The sequence below is a fragment of the Lingula anatina genome, chromosome 6 (genome assembly GCF_051362555.1).
Source record: "Lingula anatina isolate TDL-2025a chromosome 6, LinAna3.0, whole genome shotgun sequence".
Classification (NCBI taxonomy): Eukaryota; Metazoa; Brachiopoda; class Lingulata; order Lingulida; family Lingulidae; genus Lingula; species Lingula anatina.
The window spans coordinates 8,264,267-8,282,357 of record NC_141772.1 but is presented as its reverse complement, the minus strand read 5'-3'; the positions used below and the strand labels follow the sequence as shown (position 1 = coordinate 8,282,357).

Below are 18,091 nucleotides of genomic sequence, written 5' to 3'. Positions count from 1 at the left end.
TTCCAACCTACTGACTAGTTGAATGCCTGTCTACTAGGAATGCCTAGTATGTCCGTTTGAGCTTTAACTGTTGAACAAGTTGGGATAGCTTTTCGATAAATTTGGTGGCCCTGAAAAGGGCCTTTGAAAATTACCCTCAAAATTGAGAGTTCGAAGAGACAAGGGCTCCCCGAAGGGATTTAGAGCGCATTCTCAACGAATTAAGCCAGGCTTTACAAAGCCGGTGACCTAAAAATGGCGGACGTACATGAAAGAAAAACCGCCTAATCTTTTAATAGTCTCTCCGCCTCCCCACACGTCGTCCCTGCGGGGTACAGTAATTAAATCTCGGCTCCGTTCGCCATGCGGAAGCTACCTGAGAAATATTAAGTGCGCATGCTCATCAGTTAAACTCGTGGTGAAGAAAGCACGGTGGCTGAAGGCGATCGAAGGAAAAAAGCTCTTCTGTTCTATTATCTTTGAAAACAGAGACGAAAAAGGAATAATTTGGCCCATAGAGCAGCAATGAATCGACTATCTACGGAGATAATATCACCAGAGATATTCACGGAAATATTAATGTTCGGAGCCGAGATTTAATTACTGTACCCCGCAGGGACGACGTGTGGGGAGGCGTGTGAGAGGCGGAGAGACTATTAAAAGATTAGGCGGTTTTTCTTTCATGTACGTCCGCCATTTTTAGGTCACCGGCTTTGTAAAGCCTGGCTTAATTCGTTGAGAATGCGCTCTTATACAGGTAAAAGTAACCTGATGCCGAGAGGTGCAGACCATCCTCCTTAAAATACGAAGTGTTGGGCCTCCTGAGTCGCGTGTGACTCCAAAAGCGTACACCCTCTTCATGCAATAAAGCGTCTTTGACTAATGTATTGCATTTCTTGACCGCTTTCATAACGTTTTCATTTGTCCCGGGAGATAGCGGAAGTATCTCTCCAACGATGACCTGCCTTACTCCGCATGCCTTCACTCTCCTGGCCAGGTGAAGGAGAACCTGAGCCAGGTCTTCAGGTGCCAGAGTTTTCTTCTTGGAGCCCCTACGCCGTGGTGGCAGGAGATCATTCACCCCCAAGTGAATATAGACAATATCAGCTTTGGTTCTTCGTATGATGTCGAAGTGTTGACGGCTACGGTCAAAGTGCACGGCCGTCAACCCTCCGACACCATACAAGGTAACTTTCGCCGAGCGGAGACAGAATTGAGGATCCATATGTCGTCTACATTCACCTGGGGCTCGCAAATGGTCGTCCCGCAACCGCCTGATGTGAGAGTCTCCTAAGATAAGAATACTCGGCCCGTCTTGCTTTCCAGACATGGTTGGAATGATGGATAACCAACGGAGGACACTTGCTTTTTATGTATTCAGCACTCTTGGCTCCAAACATCATTGGCTCACGACCGGGGTACCCCTGATTGAAATCATCTTACCAGTCCGTAGATGATCAAAGGTAAGTACGATCTGTTTGCCGGGGGCACGCGACGGGCGAACCCCTGATTGTTATCACTTTAACTTACCTCGAAGCTGGTCCTCGGCTGATCAAAGGTAATTAGCATAAAGTTACCGGAGGCACGCACCCGGCTTATCCCTGATTGTAATCACCTCACCTGTACCTTGATGATCAAAGGCAAGTAAAAATATATATACCAGAGGCACACGGTCGACCAACGCCAATCAACTTATCTGCCTCCAGATGATAAAAGGTAATTAGAATTTCAGTTCTGCTTCAACGTTTACCGGAGGCACGCGACCGACCTACGTCAATCAACTTATCTGTCTTTGAATGATCAAAGGTAATTAGAATTTCAATTTTACTTTAAAGTATACCGGAGGCGCGCCTAGTCGGCGAATGTTTAAAAGGTCCACTAAAGTGGAATATTAAATTACCGGAAAAGTTCTATTCTATCCATAGTAGATAAAAACATTCTTTATGTACGCTTATAACCGTCCTTCATTCAATCATTCTAAAAACGAAGTAGGGTGAAACTATAGATTCGTAATATTCTTTTTATTTATTGAAATAACCACATTTAGATATAATAAGATAAGAGTTAATTTAGCCAATTATAAAATTCGGAAATCATTTTCCTTTCGGAGCAATGTACAGAGTAAAATAATAGAATAATACAATAAATAAATAAACTTAGAATTTGGTTTTGAGATTAGATAAAAATGCGTCGCTGCACTTGGATAAAAGCTGTTAAAAAAGCGTTACTGCTGTTAAAAGTGCACAAATGTGGCTTATATTTATACACGTACAGAGACCGTTTTTTCCAATAAATCACCATCTTATGCTAAATTTCTAACTATTAGTTGATTTTACAACTATTTCATACGGGAGGACGCTTGTGTGCGGTATTTATTGCTTGTGGACGGTAATTAGTGCTTGTGGACGGTAGTGTTCGGTAGTGCTCGGTTGTGCTCGGTTGTCGACGGTAATTAGGCACACCCGTCACGGGGTCCTGAATCTCCCTTCGGTTTCTGAAAAATATATCACACCAATATTCCCCTCGTGAACGTAGGATTTCGTCGAACTAAATTATAGTTCTAAACCGCACAAAAGGGCACTGTTTGTTCTCCAAAACACCCTTGAGCAGGTCCGAACCCTACACAAAGGGGGCGATGGTCGGCTTCGCATCAGAGGCCTATCGTCCCTGACCCCCCTTCAAATTATCCTGGATCAGCCCCTGTGACGAACTCGCTTGGACGTTCTTTATACAGAAATTAATTCGTTTGAAACAAGAGTTCTGCTTGACTAGGAGACTAGAGAACAGGATTCAAACATGCAACCATGTTTCTTATGAATTTCCCTCGCGCAGATTCAGCTCTGCACGTCTGAGCGCAAGTAACAAGAATGCTTTCTCTTATCTGGGTCCATTTTGTTCTGATTTACTTTTCAGACAGCGTCATTAAGCAAGCACTTGACACAGGCCCGTAACCAGACCCTGGGGGGGGGGTCGGGGGGTTCGAAAGCACACACACACACACACACACACACACACCTTTTTGCCGATCTAGGTTTCATGGTAAAAGGTCCACTTTTTCAGGAAAAAAAAAAACTTTTGAAATTATTGGCTACGGGCCTGTAACATAAAGTATGGATTTTTAACAGAAAAATAATACTTAAGGGCAATACCCCATACAATATTTTAATATAAACAAGTGCAGAATAAATGCTTGTATAAACCTATGGTCCATTTTAATACCCACTGTATATTACAATTAAACAGAACAAATGAACATGTGCTTGGCGTCAAAGAATAAAGGAGTTAAACAAAGATTTAATAAAATCTTGCATTGGCGTTTTGAAACCTGATACATTAAAATTCATTTGGCATTCGTTATTTTAACTGATAAATGTAGCAATGAATGATGATTAACAATATACATCAGCAGGGGTAAAAATTAAGGAGAAATTATTTATTGATTTTTTTAATCCCATGATGCAAGAACCTTACAATATGAAGGCAATAATGGTAGTAAGTCTTTTATAAAGACTTGTATGGAGTTATCATATCAAAAGCATACTATTCAATTAAATAATGGGTCATCTTAACATAAAAACTGGATTAGCAAACAGATCTATATTTGTTAAGGCATTCCAATTTGAAGGTAGGGATTGTGAAAAATTTATTCAAGCCTGTGCACAAAGGTACTTTCTTCACATTTTTAATAAAAATCAACTCATGTTAATCATTATTATGAGAGGAGAAAATACCATCTCTTTATTGAAATTTAATATTGATATTTAGCCCTACACAATGTATGCTCATTCTACTCATAAAATAAATTGTCACTACTGAAAAGTACAACTCAAACAAACTTTTCACTTTGAACCTAGAGTTTTATGTTTGCATTGCCTCAGAGCAAACATAAAGAAAAGTTACTATTACAATTTACTACCATATTTATCATAATCATATGATTAGTATCATAGAAAATACAAAATGGCCCATACCAAAACTTAGGACAGTTCTTCATAACTGTCTTAGTAATATTCTTTGCATACATTTTGGAACATTTGATCTACATCAATGTTTTTCTGATAATTTGGCAGCACAGTACAGCACAATTTTTGTAAAGTGTAAAGTACAGAGAGTAAACTGAACTAAAAGGCAGCAAAACGCAAGCGAGATGTACACAATACTGTTGATGATGGCACAAAGTGAGATGATAAAAAGACTCGCCCTCATGATATGGTCAATTATCTACATTATTACTAAACTGTGTAATGACACTATAAAATGAATGATGCACTCTTGGATCCAGGGGTTTGATGATATGGGGGGGGGGAGAACAAGGCTATTTTTGACAGATGAAGTAAAGCAAATACAAAATACTATAAAAGGTCAATTTTTATGTAATTTGTATGGTACGGGTGGGAATGAAAAAGTATTTGGTTAAATTTCATTTAACTTGTACTTTTTCGTGGAGAGAGAAAGGTGGTACCCCCTCACCCCCCCCTTCCATTGCTGAATCCTCCAGTGATCATGCTGACATTTATCCTTTTTCAAATACCAACTTGGCACCACTTTCTTTCTTGGTACCATTTTAGTGATGTCCCTTTTTAAGAAAAATGAATAGAAAAGACTAAGAGACCAGCCCATAAGATAAAATTAAATCAAGTCCAAGTTTGGTTTTAAAAACAGCTGGTATGATAAACAGTGTTCTTTTTTTTTACCCATCTATTAACCAGGTTTAAGAACAGCCCCTGAAAACAGGGAATTAAAACTGTATGCGACATTGTTTTTTTAAGCCACATGCCTTCTTATACATCTAGCTCATATTCACATTCCCTCTGGATTTCTTGTTCTTTGCATTTGATATGCATGTTCCTGTATGAAGTAAAAATGGCATCATATTATAACGTGAACCTCCCTCAATTCAATCACACAATGTCAACACCATCCAGATTGGCATTTCAGCAGCTACACAAATAATTGTCAAATGTGCAGTTGATATTACTATGCTGTATTAACAGCAACCAACCCACCCTCTGAGCCTCCAGCTTTAAAACGTTCATCATTCCTACTACTTCTCCCATGATGATAATAAATCTAAGTTTGTGTTGTAAATTCCTAACCCCAACTGCCCCCACTCAAACCAATGAACTCCCACATTTCTTGACCATATATGTATCATATTGCTCTTGTGCCCTTTTAATATTTACAAGATAAAATTTACCTATACTTAATTGTTAGCACAATAATTAAAATTGTATTTCTTCCATATTTTAGCACTTTATCTCATGAGGATTATTGTCATGAAATATTTTGGAGTTGCTATATCCTGCATATATACAGACATTTATTTACTGATGATTGAGGGCAATTGAGAGAATATCCAGCTTCCCTCTCTAAAATAAATAAATAAATAAATAAATAAATAAATAAATAAATAAATAAATAAATAAATATATGTTGATCCCCAGTTTCTGAAATATATTTTCAATACAAACTGGGATGAGGTATAACAACTGCTTAAGGCTGATCGGCTTTCCAAGGTGAACAAAATTACAGTTATGAAAAAAATTCCTTGAAATCACAAATAGAATTCCTCTCTACCCCTTACGCTGTAAAAATCATTGCTAATGACATCACATTAAGATGTATACACTTAACATGCAAATCTACATATTCATTACATTCTTGTACATTGTGTATAGCTACATGCTATTTTACATGGCATTTAATATGATATGGAATTCAGATTAACTCTAGTAAACAGTGACTCGCATCTATTGCACTTTCTGGATTTCTGGACTTGGGCTTTTTTCTGTCCTAGCAGGTGTCATCATGTCCCTAAAGTAGTCCTCTCGCAGTCTCTGAGTCATGGACTGCGCTCTCGGCTCTGTCACCGATTGTGTGCCATTTTTATTATCAAAAGATGACAAATTAGCATCGTCTGTAAGAAGAGATAGACTCTGTGCAGCTCCAATATGAATCATTGGATCTGGAGGGCTTCGAGATCGAACTGGACTTGATCTCCCTCCACCAGCTCCCCCTACGTTTAAGTCGTACTTCCTGACAGGCACGGCCATGCCACACCGTGGTGACCCAGATTTTCCATCCGAGCTGATTTCGTGTCTGCGCATTTTCTTCTGCATGTAATTGAGTTCTGTCTCTGATCTACTTGTGGGAACATTGATACTGCTAGGTGGTGCTGCTTTACCCAGTGCTGATGATGAGAATGCCGAGGAGGTGGAGGAGGGGGAAGAGAAACTGGATGATCTGCCTTCATGGAAACTTGATATTGGCCTTTTGGAACTGAAATTAACATTTTAAAAAATTATTCTCATTTTACAGGGTAATAATATGTCTCATTTCCTCTCACTTGGCCCTACTCTTCATGGTACACAGTGTGTTTTATTTGTTCAAAAGTAATGCAGCATATCCCAAAATTCATTCTGTCATTTCCTTCTCACTTACACTTTTAACATGGTGATTGCCTTCCTGCTTTTCTACAAATAATTAAAAAGGCAATGTCTGTACATAGACTGACCTCAACGCCAGATCCTCATGAGTTTTAGCCACTTCAAACTGTTTGAGTGGTGAAGCAGTGGCGTCATCTGGTGACAAATCTGGTGTCAACACTGGCGACATTTCTCTGTGACCACGGTGACGACCCCTCTCTCTCATCTGAATGTCAAGTTCATTGCTTCCATGGAAACTGGAGAGGTAGCGCTCTTTTTCTGTGAAAATTAAAAAAAAAATTTTGTTTTTAACTATACTTTCAAAATCTTAACTGTAGGTAACATATCTATAAAGCTAACCGCAGGGGCGGATGGAAGCTGTTTTCTGGGTCTCCTGGAAAACGGTCAGAATTTTTCAAGTTTACATTGACGGGTATCTCATTTTTTTTGTTGGAAGATGGTCAAAATTGAGGAAGAATCAACAAAGATAATTTGGAAGACTGTCAGAGAATATATCTGGATCTGGCCCTGAACAGTATGGCAAATATTTTCAGCTTGTGCTAAATAATCATCATACATGATTAAGTCGGCTATAAATAACCAGACATTTACTTGATCTTTTATTGAATCACCAATTTCCCAAAAAGGGCCTCACCTTGACCACTGAGTGGACATCCAGTGACCACTGAGCGCTGCATTAACACATACAGAGCAGTGTTCACTACTTTCTGTTGTCCTTCTGAAGTGACGTCTGCGGCCCCTGAACCCCTGACCACAGCCTCGGACACTGCAGGTGCAATTGTGTGGTTCCACAGCAAACTCAACCACCTGAATGAGAAAATGTTTTATATTTGTACAATTGCAGCTATACAAAAATAAAGTAAAAACAAAATGCTGAATTGTAACAGCATTCAGAAACAGCCTAAAAAGTTTATAAATATAAAACTTATAATAGTAATATATCTACAATTCTTAGACACAAAGGATATATGCTGTTCCCTTAATGCTGCTGTTGTTACAATAGAAGAAAGATGAGATGAGACTGATCATGTGTGAACCTGTTGTCTTTTATTCTCTATAGAACCAAGATTTCAGCAGATAATATTTAGAAAGATCTAAAAAGTCATATGTACTTTTTACAAAGAAACTGTTATAGGTGAGTCATGTCACTTTTTTCTTCTTTTTTCTTTTTGAAATTAGCTGAGGGCATATAGACATTAACAAGCTCAAATCTTTGCATTTTTTTTTTTTGCAATTAGCTGAGGATATTTAAACATTACCAAGCTCAAATCCTTGAATATCTCAAACAACTGACACACTTATCCAAACGTCTACTGTATTTGACCCCAGGCTTACCTGAGAATATTCTTGGGCTGATTCACCTCTATAGGGCACACCAAGAAATGACTAGGCCCAAACACTAGCTCTGGTAGCCCCAGTTTTCCCAGGCCCAGAATATCTCAAACAACTGACACACTTATCCAAACGTCTACTGTATTTGACCCCAGGCTTACCTGAGAATATTCTTGGGCTGATTCACCTCTATAGGGCACACCAAGAAATGACTAGGCCCAAACACTAGCTCTGGTAGCCCCAGTTTTCCCAGGCCATCGTTCAATCTCTGCCACACACATATCACCCATTCCACGGCGCGATAGACTGGATCATCCGACGGGGGTAAACGGCCGCCATATTTGCTGATGAGGCGGCGGTACAGCTGTCGGGATAGGAGCCCCCTCACTGGTTCGGTGTCAATGCGGCAGTTGACCCAGCGGAAGCGCTGTTGCACTGTTAGATCCAGACTGGCGCACCTATTTGGACAGAATTCAACCTTTGGTATTAAATTTTGATTTTTTTTTTCTTTAAAAATACCACAGAATATTTTAAGAGACAGTTTTAAAAGCATAGAGCACAAAATAAATTAAATGTCACCCCCTAAAAAAACAAAGGATTAAATAATTATCCAATTGCTCTTTATCTAACATAGCACTGTTAATGGCAGAAGTCAAAACTAGGAACTAAGGGGTAAATATTATTTAAATATAGATATCCACTGATTGCAATTAAAATTAGCAAGAATTCATTAGGTATAAGTCTTTTCTTTACATCCTCAATAAACAGTTGAAATTTCACTTATTTTCATATCACAATTTTTCCTACCTGGTTCTGTCCATGGTTCCTATTATATAACAGTTCTCAGTCAGGTAGAAAGAACCTAGTGGTTTATTGTCTGAAACATAAAATATGTTTTTAAGGAATCTGACACAATTACACTTAAATTGTAGAGTTGGTGTAACCATAATAGGACAATTTTTATCATCATTTATGTAGACAAAACCTTAAGTACACACTTGAACACTTTGGGAACGGAATATTTGCTCAAGTTGAGATTCCCTGCAGCTGGGTTATATTCATAACTTTCAAATAATACCAAAGAAAAATTAAAAAGAATCTACAAAATTTTGAAATGAATGGAAGTTCAAGTTAAATTATGCAGCACTTACTGTATTAACTCCTAGAAGTAGTTTTATCACATTTGAAACGAGGTCATCAACATGAAATTCATGACCTGCTTTTTCATTTGATTTCAACTTAAGGTATCAAACATTATACAACCTTCATAAAATAATATATAAAAATAAATTTTACCTACCTAATTTCAGACCAACAGAATTCTTAGGCCCTCTTTGTTCTAAAGCAGGCAACAAATCACCAAATATGTCGGAAATATTGATCTTGCTGAGATCATCTAAAATAAGGATTGGAGATTTCTTTGACGGAGGGGCAGTCTCTGCAGGCAGCAGTCCACCAGTGGTCATCAGGAAGTGGTAAAGGTCAGCCTTCTTCATGGCTGGAGTGAAGGCCAAGAAGGAGATTTCTGTTGAGTGACCACAGTTACGCTCTCGGACCTGTAAAATGGATGTTTTATCAATGAAATTATTTTTTCTTGATTTCTGATGACTCGGTTATTCTAATGTGAACTTATCACTCATTTTATGTACATATATCTACGCATTTTCAGTATGTATGCCAACATGATGCTCCAATTTCCAAAATATAGTATTTTCACTTTGTAAGAGAGGACTTTATTTTCATATTCCACATACTGTGCAAATCTGTTGCCATGATAAACAAACGTCTCCAATGGCTGGCATGCAAATCAATTATAATAGCAGTTAACCATTAATATAAATGGATTGTATCATATAAAGTGTTGAACATTGTAAACATGCTATTCAAAAACAATGTATATACCTGTATGCAGTATGCCAGAGTACGAGCCAGGTAGGTTTTACTTGATCCTACGGGACCATAGAAAACAACATTCTTGTACTGTTCAATCTGAAAGAGATGATTCATGTGCAGAATTAATATTAAAACATACAGCACCATTTATATAAATGAAACTAATGAAGTCAGGGCACTTTTAAGGTGTTTGCCTATTAGGGGAAGCTACATGAGATGTTTATCTAAATTATGCCATTATATAGTAGTTAAGTTTTATAGTAGAAACAATTATAAATATAAACAATTATAAATATCTTAAATTTTTGAAGAATGGATATAACAGCTAGCTTCCAATGTATAACTCACCAGTCTGAGATAATTCTGTAGTGTTGTTGCTGGGATGAGGGTTTCATAAGATAACGCATCCTGACAGCCATCTTCACAGCCTGACAAATTAAAAAATAACTATAAAATAATCAATATAATTAATATGAAGTATTTTCTATTCAATCTTAAGCTTATTTCTTTTCCTTTCGATGACAAGGGTGTAAAAACAACCACATTTTGCATAGCAGATGGTTTTCATGTACAAATATTCAAATCTGTAAACTTGAAGGTTTTACTATTATTCACACATCCTTTTTTATGTTTTTTCCAATTAAAAAACTCACCAAACAGTTCTATAGATATCTTCTTAGTCTCATTATTACAAAGGATTTCAAAAGGGGATTTTGTGGAAGGGGTGCCAGGAGACCAACTGTGCTGACCTGGAATAAAAAACAGACATGCCTACTTAAAAACCCAATACACAGATTAGGGCAAAAGGGAAAACAGCAGATAATTTCAATGCAAAATGGACATGCTCCACTTTGAGCGTGTTTACTACTTTTGTATTTGGTTTTACAATTGTAAAGTTAAACACTTTTAATCAACTGAAATGATCAATTCAACATGTCCTCTTTTTTTCTTTTTACTTCAAGAATCAACAATCTAAAACAGATCAACCTTTTGTTAACTCTTTCGTTAAAGGTCAATTTAACTGATTCAGAAATAAAAACAACAAAATATTTTTTAAACCTCACCAATGGAATATGACTTCACACTATCCATGGACAAAGCCAGGGTGTAAGGTCCACTATCTGGGGATGGGGAATCATGCTCAAGACGAGTTGTCTTCTTTGTTTTTAACCCTGTTGCTAGAGTCTTAAAGTGATGGGATAGGACATCGCCCAGCTTCTCCTCCAGGGTTGGCCACGATGTGTCTGCCATAACTTTGATAACGCCTACTGTGTAATGAAGTGGCTCGTTGTGGATGTGGTTGGGGTTTCTCTCAATGTCTATACAAACTGTGCACATTTTGTCATTCTTTGGTCCTGGTGAAATATAGTAAAGAAGAATTTCATCAAAACTGACCTTATTTGTACTTCTTAATACTATTAATATATATCACATGGCAAGGAAGTCCTGTGAATCTCTGACTTGTTATTTGTTTAAGTGCAAAATTTGTTGTTCATAAAACAGACCAAGAAGAAGAAATAGAAGACAAAAAAAAAAAAAAAAAAGAGGAACAAAAAGTGAAAAGGGCCTTTTAACTTAAAATTTCTTTATATGACATATAGTGCCCTTGGCCAGGCTTTTCTTACCCAGGCTCTCCAGTAACTCTTTGCAGGCCTTGGAGGCCACATCATACACTGTTCTCCCATTCTTGTCCCGGCAGTCCAGATCTAAGTCACAGTGAGTGGTCATCAAGGTCAAGCAGTCCTGGAAAGATGGCAGGTCTTAGAGTTTTAAGATCATTAAACTGATTAAAATCCAGAGAGAACTTGTATAATAACAAAGTGAGAGGTCATCAAGGTCATGCAGTCCTAGAGAGATTGAGAGCAGGTCTTTTAATTTTATGACCATTAAACTGATCAAAAAGCAGAGAGAACTGTGATAACAAAGTGAGAGGTCATCAAGGTCAAAGAGTTCTAGAGAGATGTCAGGTCTTTGAATTTTATGAACATTAATCTGATTACAAAACACAAAGATTTCTGATAGCACAATGAGAGGTCATCAAGGTCAAACAGTCATGAAAAGATGGCAGGTCTTAGAATTTTATGACCATTAAACTGATTAAAAACCAGAGAGAACTTTTATAACAAAGCAAGAGGTCATCATGGGCCAAGCAGTCCTAGAAAAATGGTAGGTCTTTTAATTTTATGATTATACCTTTGTTTCTTTCATAGCTGCCATATGTGCTATAGTCCTGCCCTCTACATCCGCAACGTTGACGATGTCGTAAAGCTCAGCCAAGGGTGCTGATTGGCTGGTTGGTTTTGGCGATGAGCGGAACTGGCTTCCCTGTTTGTATGTCAGCAGCAGCTCTATACATTCTGTGTGTCCAGCCTGAGTGGCTGCGTGTGCACATGTCCAGCCCTCCTGTGATATATAGAGAATTATTAATATATAGTCACATCATGGAAATATAATCTTTTGGGTGTTCACAGAGTGTGACTTCTTGTATTAGTCCAACTCCTATCTACCCCCCCCCCCCCCCACCCAACTCCTCCTTCTTCCATAATTGAAAATCATAGTCATCCCACAGTCAAGTAAGAAAAAATATCTAGTGTGCTTGTGCTTGAAATATATAGAATTTATGTAGATTTGAAAATCACCAATATAAAAATGTGTACATATAGTGTCCACAGCATTTTGTACACGCAACTTCTGGACTGACAATATCATATTTATTTACAACAATGTACGATAACTAAAATAATGACTGCAACACAGCACTTTCTTTTCACTTTGATTCAGATCATTACATTAAAGGGATAACAACTGTTCATCTGGACAAAAAATGGGTTTGCCTGGGGTAAAAAGAGACTTTTCCCATACCAATAGTTAATGAATCTGTTCCGACATTCAAAGTTAGTCCCTGCTTTTTTTTTTCTTTTGGTGGTAAAATAGAATTTACATTTCTGAGTTGTTTATAACGTATTTATTGTGAAATATGGATCACATACAAAGAGTTGTTATCCCTTTAAGACCACCCAGACTTACACTAGTTTTAATGTCCAGCCTAGCCCCTGAGTCTAGTAACAGTTTACATATATCTGTGTGTCCACTATAAGCTGACCACACCAGTGGGGTCCAGCCCTGGTGGTCAAGGCAGTTAATCTTAGCATGATGGTCAAGCAGGAGCTTCAGGCAGCTGGAAGTGAAAAAAAAAAAAAAATGAATCCCAAAAATTAACACTGATTCATGTACATATAGTACATTTAATGTTTGAATGTGTAAATATTATGTTTGGAATTATATCAGCCATTCAAAAACTGAAATACCAAATCATATTTCTTTTTTGATAATTTAGCACTGAAAATACCTATAATGACCTCTCTCTCAAGGTAATTTCAACCTTGACCTCCCTATCTAGGTCATTGCTATTACCTACCCATACTGCCCAAGTTTTGCAGCAGCATGCAATGGTGTCAATCCATCAGTTTTGCCACTTGTATTAGGATTAGCGCCATGTTCAAGAAGCAGTTTCAAACATTCTAGAATAAAAAGAAAAGTTTCATTCCAACAAACTTAGACAAAATTTTACATGATACAAGGAAAAATTTTGTGCACAAACAAAATACAAAGTAAAACATTCCCTGCAATGCCAAAAAATGTAATGTTAAAAAAATCTCACTATTTACTAGAAATTTCTTAAATTAACTTAAATATGAATCAAACTTACCAAAATGCCCACACTCAACAGCTAAATGGAGAGCATTTTTTCCATCTACCTCAGCAGTAAGGTCCAGACCATTTTCCGTTAAAACTTTCTGAAGTTCACTAGAATTTCCTTGATAAGAGAGTTGAAGAACTTGGGCAGATGGTCCATCTTGTGATGCTAGAACCGATGAGGTAAATGATGATGTTGATGACATTGCATTTGATGAATTTGTTGATGATGTTGTCGATGATAATGATGGTGATGCTAAACTCTGATCTTCTAAACTAGATGGACCACTCTCACCTGAAAGTTTGAAAAAAAAAAAGTGGTTAGTTTTTGAAAAGTTGAAAGTTTCGATGTAGGTTTTTTTTAAATCCACCTGTTATATCTTAACCAACAGTATGAAAACTTGGCAGTTCAAATTTAATTTTAAACTAAATACCATCACCCTAGTCATAAGTAGTCTTAAACTGATATCTTTAAGTCAATTTAAAATTTTCAAGTTTTGACAGCCTTTTTTACATCAAATGTGTAAATTATCACCATCAAAAAGTTCCATAATCTTGTATTCAGATAGTCATCTTAAATATTGAAATTTTGTGTTACTGTTACAGTACTGAAAAGGTAGCTTTGACAGAACATTTCACAGTTAAATCTTAATGAACCTGTCAAATCCTACCTTCATTAACTTAACTCAAAACAGTTCAGATAGGGAAGTCATTTCAAAAATGTAAACAATTAAAAATAACAATTATATCAAAACTTCACAATACTTCCTATGTGTTTTGAACTATTTCAAATTCTTTGCTAGGATCTAGACAACAACTATAATGAAACAAGAAGGGAAAGTGGGATCACTCTAGTGATAAATTAAGGGTTGCTGTTGCTATAACTCTCTAAATAAGGGAAATTCTTCAATACACAAATATGCTACATGGTCAATCTGATAAGGTAAAACGTAAAACAGAATAATACAACAAAAAGTACTTCATTCAACAGTTTACAGCAAACAAAACAACTTGTTCCATTCTTTACTTTTCTACCAAGTTTACTAATGGCAAAACTGTTCATCAATCACTAATGAACAATTTTCAATAAATAAATAAATAAATAAATAAATAAATAAATAAAATAAAAAGATGGGGAAAACGCCAGGGTTGCATGTTCTGACTATGTCATGCATTCTTTTTCTCCAAAGAAGATGACCTCCCAACCAAAAGTAAATCAAGTAGGTAGACCAATCCTGGCACATTCTATTTTATATACCGTACACTCACAAAAGTCTAAGGCTCAATAAATGCACATAAAAATCGGGGCATTCAACAGACCAGCGCCTGGGTCATATTTTACGGACACATTTGGGATGAAAAAACTGAGATATGATGTTACTCCATGCGTGTATTATTTTGAGTGTTCGTTTCCTTTTACATAGAAAAACAGATAAGACAATGTCTACCACAAAACATACTTCTGGTTTGGGACTCCCCCCGCTTGGGTTTTGAGGATAGGAAATCCATTCATTAAGAACAATTCTTCTGTACAAATCATTCTCAAAAACAACAAATCAATGGACATTTTATTCTCAAAAAAAGCTCATGTCAGCAACCCTGGAGCTTTACTGGTAAACTAGTCTACAGAAAAAATTAATTAATTAATTAATTAATAAAAAAAAAAAAACTTGATTAACCAGATACTGTGGCAGCTCCTGCCAGATATACAAGCAGATGAACTGTAACTCATGCCTACCAAAAATGTGACGTGGGCTAAATGATGGAACAGGGAGAAAAATGGGATAAGGGTAGGGATGAATGATGAAAACAAAGGCCATCAATATAGAGTAACAAGTATCACATACATATAGCGTAACTTATGCAACATTTAAACATTCATAAAATGTGAATTTGAAGCCATCCCAAGGGTAGAATATTACTCTATAATCTTCTTCATCCACGTCATAAAATGAACTTTTTACCATTTAGTAAAAACTTGGCTCTGTAACTTATTTTAAGTATCTTCTTATAAATTTGTGAGTAAAATATATCAAGAGGATCTGCAAAAGTGAATGCATACGTAACTTGTAAGGTTCACACCCAACCCCCCTTTGAAAATAACATAAAAACAGATAGATAAAACCCATGGGATGGCCCTAAATACTGTGCAAATTCCACCTATTTTACCATTCATTCTAAACCTGAGATGAGATGTGCAAAAGAAACAATAAATACTCTTTAGTTTGGCTCTTTTGTAACAGTCAAATGCAGTAACATGTGGGAATAACAAGTTAAAGTAGTTAATATTATAAAAGCACAAATGCCCTATGCGCATGAAAACTTTCAACATAATTTGCATAAAACATGTTAAGTAATGCATATCCTTCCATTTTATATATAAATAAAAAAAGATATCAACACTCAGGTTACTTAATATAAAATCAATCAATGTAAAAAAATCCAGAGGCAATCCAGGATTTATGAGGGGTAGGGAGGGAAGAGTTCCACTTTGAAACTTTGACACAGGAGATGTTTTAATTAAAATTTTCCTACAAAAACTTACATTGTTGGGGTGAGTGAGAGTTTACCCTTCCCCCTCAAAGAAAGAAAAAAATACTTTAACCCACCCCCATCTAAAATGCTAAGGTCAGCTAAACACATATTTTATTTCACCAAATAATTATCTTTTCACAAATTTGCAATAAAAAAAAGCATTTGGTGAAAATTCTGATGCTAGCAAGACTCACGATATAAAAATACTCTTGTTCAAGAATCTCCCCCTTTACTTTATTTTCCATCACCTTGCACAATGAAATTATTCTTTGCACACTGCAAATACAATAATGAAATCACTTCAAAAAAACTTCACCACTGCAAAATTTCTGCATTATATTTTATTTATTTATTAATTTATTTTGTTTTTGTCTAAACTCATGCTGCTGAAAAGATCAAAAGCGACTATAAATTGTCATGCAGTTACTTTGTATCAAATCAACAATCCATCCAATCAAATGACATGCAGCGAGGCAAAATGCGCCAACACTCCCTTCACTGTAGGTATGTTCAGACAGATTTTCGGCCCAGACTGGTTAGAAGTTTCTGTGTTTCACCTCCCCCCCCCCCCCTTTTTTACATCTGGGTGCATTCTCAACATTAATTCACTTGGATCCCTCGTATGTCATTTAGGTTGACTGGTGACACAATTCATATCTTAACCAGTTTGGGTCTGACTGTGTGTCTAAATGTTACAGAGAGGAGCTTTACAAAAGTCAAATGATATCAAATGGAAGGCAGAGCTGATTGCAGTCTTCTGAGCAAAAACCTCATCATAAGTCAATCCAGCCAACTTTGAAAGCTTTATCATTACGCTGTTCACCTCTTGAAAAATCTCCCATGGATGCCCATGATGCAATGCAATCAACTTTCCTTTACAGTACCATGAGATATCATTTGATGTCAAATCTTTTCCTGGTTGCTTAGCTAAAGGCACAATTCAAAATCTCACACAATTGCCAGATCTATTCTTGCTTATCTTCTCATACCCAGAGTTCCGGGAGGCTGGAAGTGACTTTCTTCACATTTTGTACAGAGAAAAGTCACTTTTACAGATCTGACACTCGGGGCGTTTTCACTGCTGCCTATAAACTGCACTAGCAATGCAAACCATGCACAGCAAATATCTAAGTAATAAGTAAAAGCAGCATTCTTTTCCTCTTATGATGCCAATTGCATACAATGAAAGGTAAAAGGGATAGAAATAGATTCTCGATACCAGTTTCTTCTCAACATACAAAATCTCTTGTGACTCTACTAGTGCATCCAATAATGTTATCCGACTGGGATGGCTATTTCATGTGCTTTTATTTTGTTTAATTATGTTAATGACAGTTAGCTGGGCTTTATCTAAAACATATGGTGCAGTCTGATATTTGAAAGTCCTTAAAAGTATTTCTTTGATTAAAATGGAATGAGCCAATTTTCAAAGTGCAGAGCACTATCGCAGAATATTGATACTCACATATGGGGAGAGGATGCATCCAATGTTTAAAACGTATATCTTGACTAAATGATACTATTTCAAGGTGAGGGCCTCTTTCAAAATTTCATTTGTCAACAGATATTTTTGAATGGCGATTAAATTCAATTTCTCATTTGTACTGGTGCAACTGTTTTTTCACCTGTTCAATCTAGACATTTCAAATTGCTGTTAATAATAGCCAAATTAAATTTTTGCATTACAGACCAGATTAATTTTTGTAAGCACAACGCCAATTCTGCATTCCATATTAATACCATTGCTTTGAAATACTGCTTGCCATGACTTTTTAGCCGCTAAGTCACTCAACAGAACACTAAACATTAATTAAGAACTACAAACTATTTATGAGAGTATACAAATGCACTTTTTCTCTACGTGTGTGTAAATTGTATTTCTATCCCTTTACCTGTTGCCATGGAAACAAGCAACTCTTGAAGGTCAGCCATTTCCTGACCTAGAAAATCCAGGTTGTTGTCGGAAGAGGACATCGGGCGATTTGGGTCGCTAGGGAGCTGCTGGAAAAAATTGCACACTGCAAGCATCAAACTTGGGAACAAATTTAAGAGCCAAGTGACATCCCGCGAGAAGAAACTTAAAGTACAGATAATTTTAGCTTATTAAAAACTGATGCACTTTGCTGAATTTGTTTGTTAATTTTCGGCCACTTTGGTGACATATCTACAGAACACAAAAATCCACTTTCTTCAAAGTAATTTTTTTTTTG

At 36.6% G+C, this 18,091-nt stretch overlaps 1 protein-coding gene across 2 annotated transcripts in view; it reads right to left on the bottom strand.

Annotated features, from left to right (window-relative positions):
- Positions 1 to 3,397: 3,397 nt before the first annotated feature.
- Positions 3,398 to 18,091, bottom strand: part of LOC106178714 (cortactin-binding protein 2) — a 34,124-nt gene continuing 19,430 nt past the window's right edge. Inside the window, exons 6-21 of one of the 2 annotated variants that reach the window (XM_013562008.2) lie at positions 17,774 to 17,882; positions 13,360 to 13,641; positions 13,069 to 13,171; positions 12,678 to 12,828; positions 11,844 to 12,053; positions 11,276 to 11,393; positions 10,715 to 11,005; positions 10,304 to 10,399; positions 9,999 to 10,078; positions 9,660 to 9,746; positions 9,058 to 9,313; positions 8,565 to 8,634; positions 7,919 to 8,215; positions 7,060 to 7,232; positions 6,494 to 6,683; positions 3,398 to 6,258 (exon numbers count right to left, since the gene is read on the bottom strand). In XM_013562008.2, the coding sequence (XP_013417462.2) occupies positions 5,730 to 6,258; positions 6,494 to 6,683; positions 7,060 to 7,232; positions 7,919 to 8,215; positions 8,565 to 8,634; positions 9,058 to 9,313; positions 9,660 to 9,746; positions 9,999 to 10,078; positions 10,304 to 10,399; positions 10,715 to 11,005; positions 11,276 to 11,393; positions 11,844 to 12,053; positions 12,678 to 12,828; positions 13,069 to 13,171; positions 13,360 to 13,641; positions 17,774 to 17,882 (3,042 nt within the window). In that variant the 3' untranslated portion in view covers positions 3,398 to 5,729. The remainder of the gene's footprint in view (positions 6,259 to 6,493; positions 6,684 to 7,059; positions 7,233 to 7,918; positions 8,216 to 8,564; positions 8,635 to 9,057; positions 9,314 to 9,659; positions 9,747 to 9,998; positions 10,079 to 10,303; positions 10,400 to 10,714; positions 11,006 to 11,275; positions 11,394 to 11,843; positions 12,054 to 12,677; positions 12,829 to 13,068; positions 13,172 to 13,359; positions 13,642 to 17,773; positions 17,883 to 18,091) is intronic. The other variant, XM_013562009.2, reaches the window with a different exon arrangement.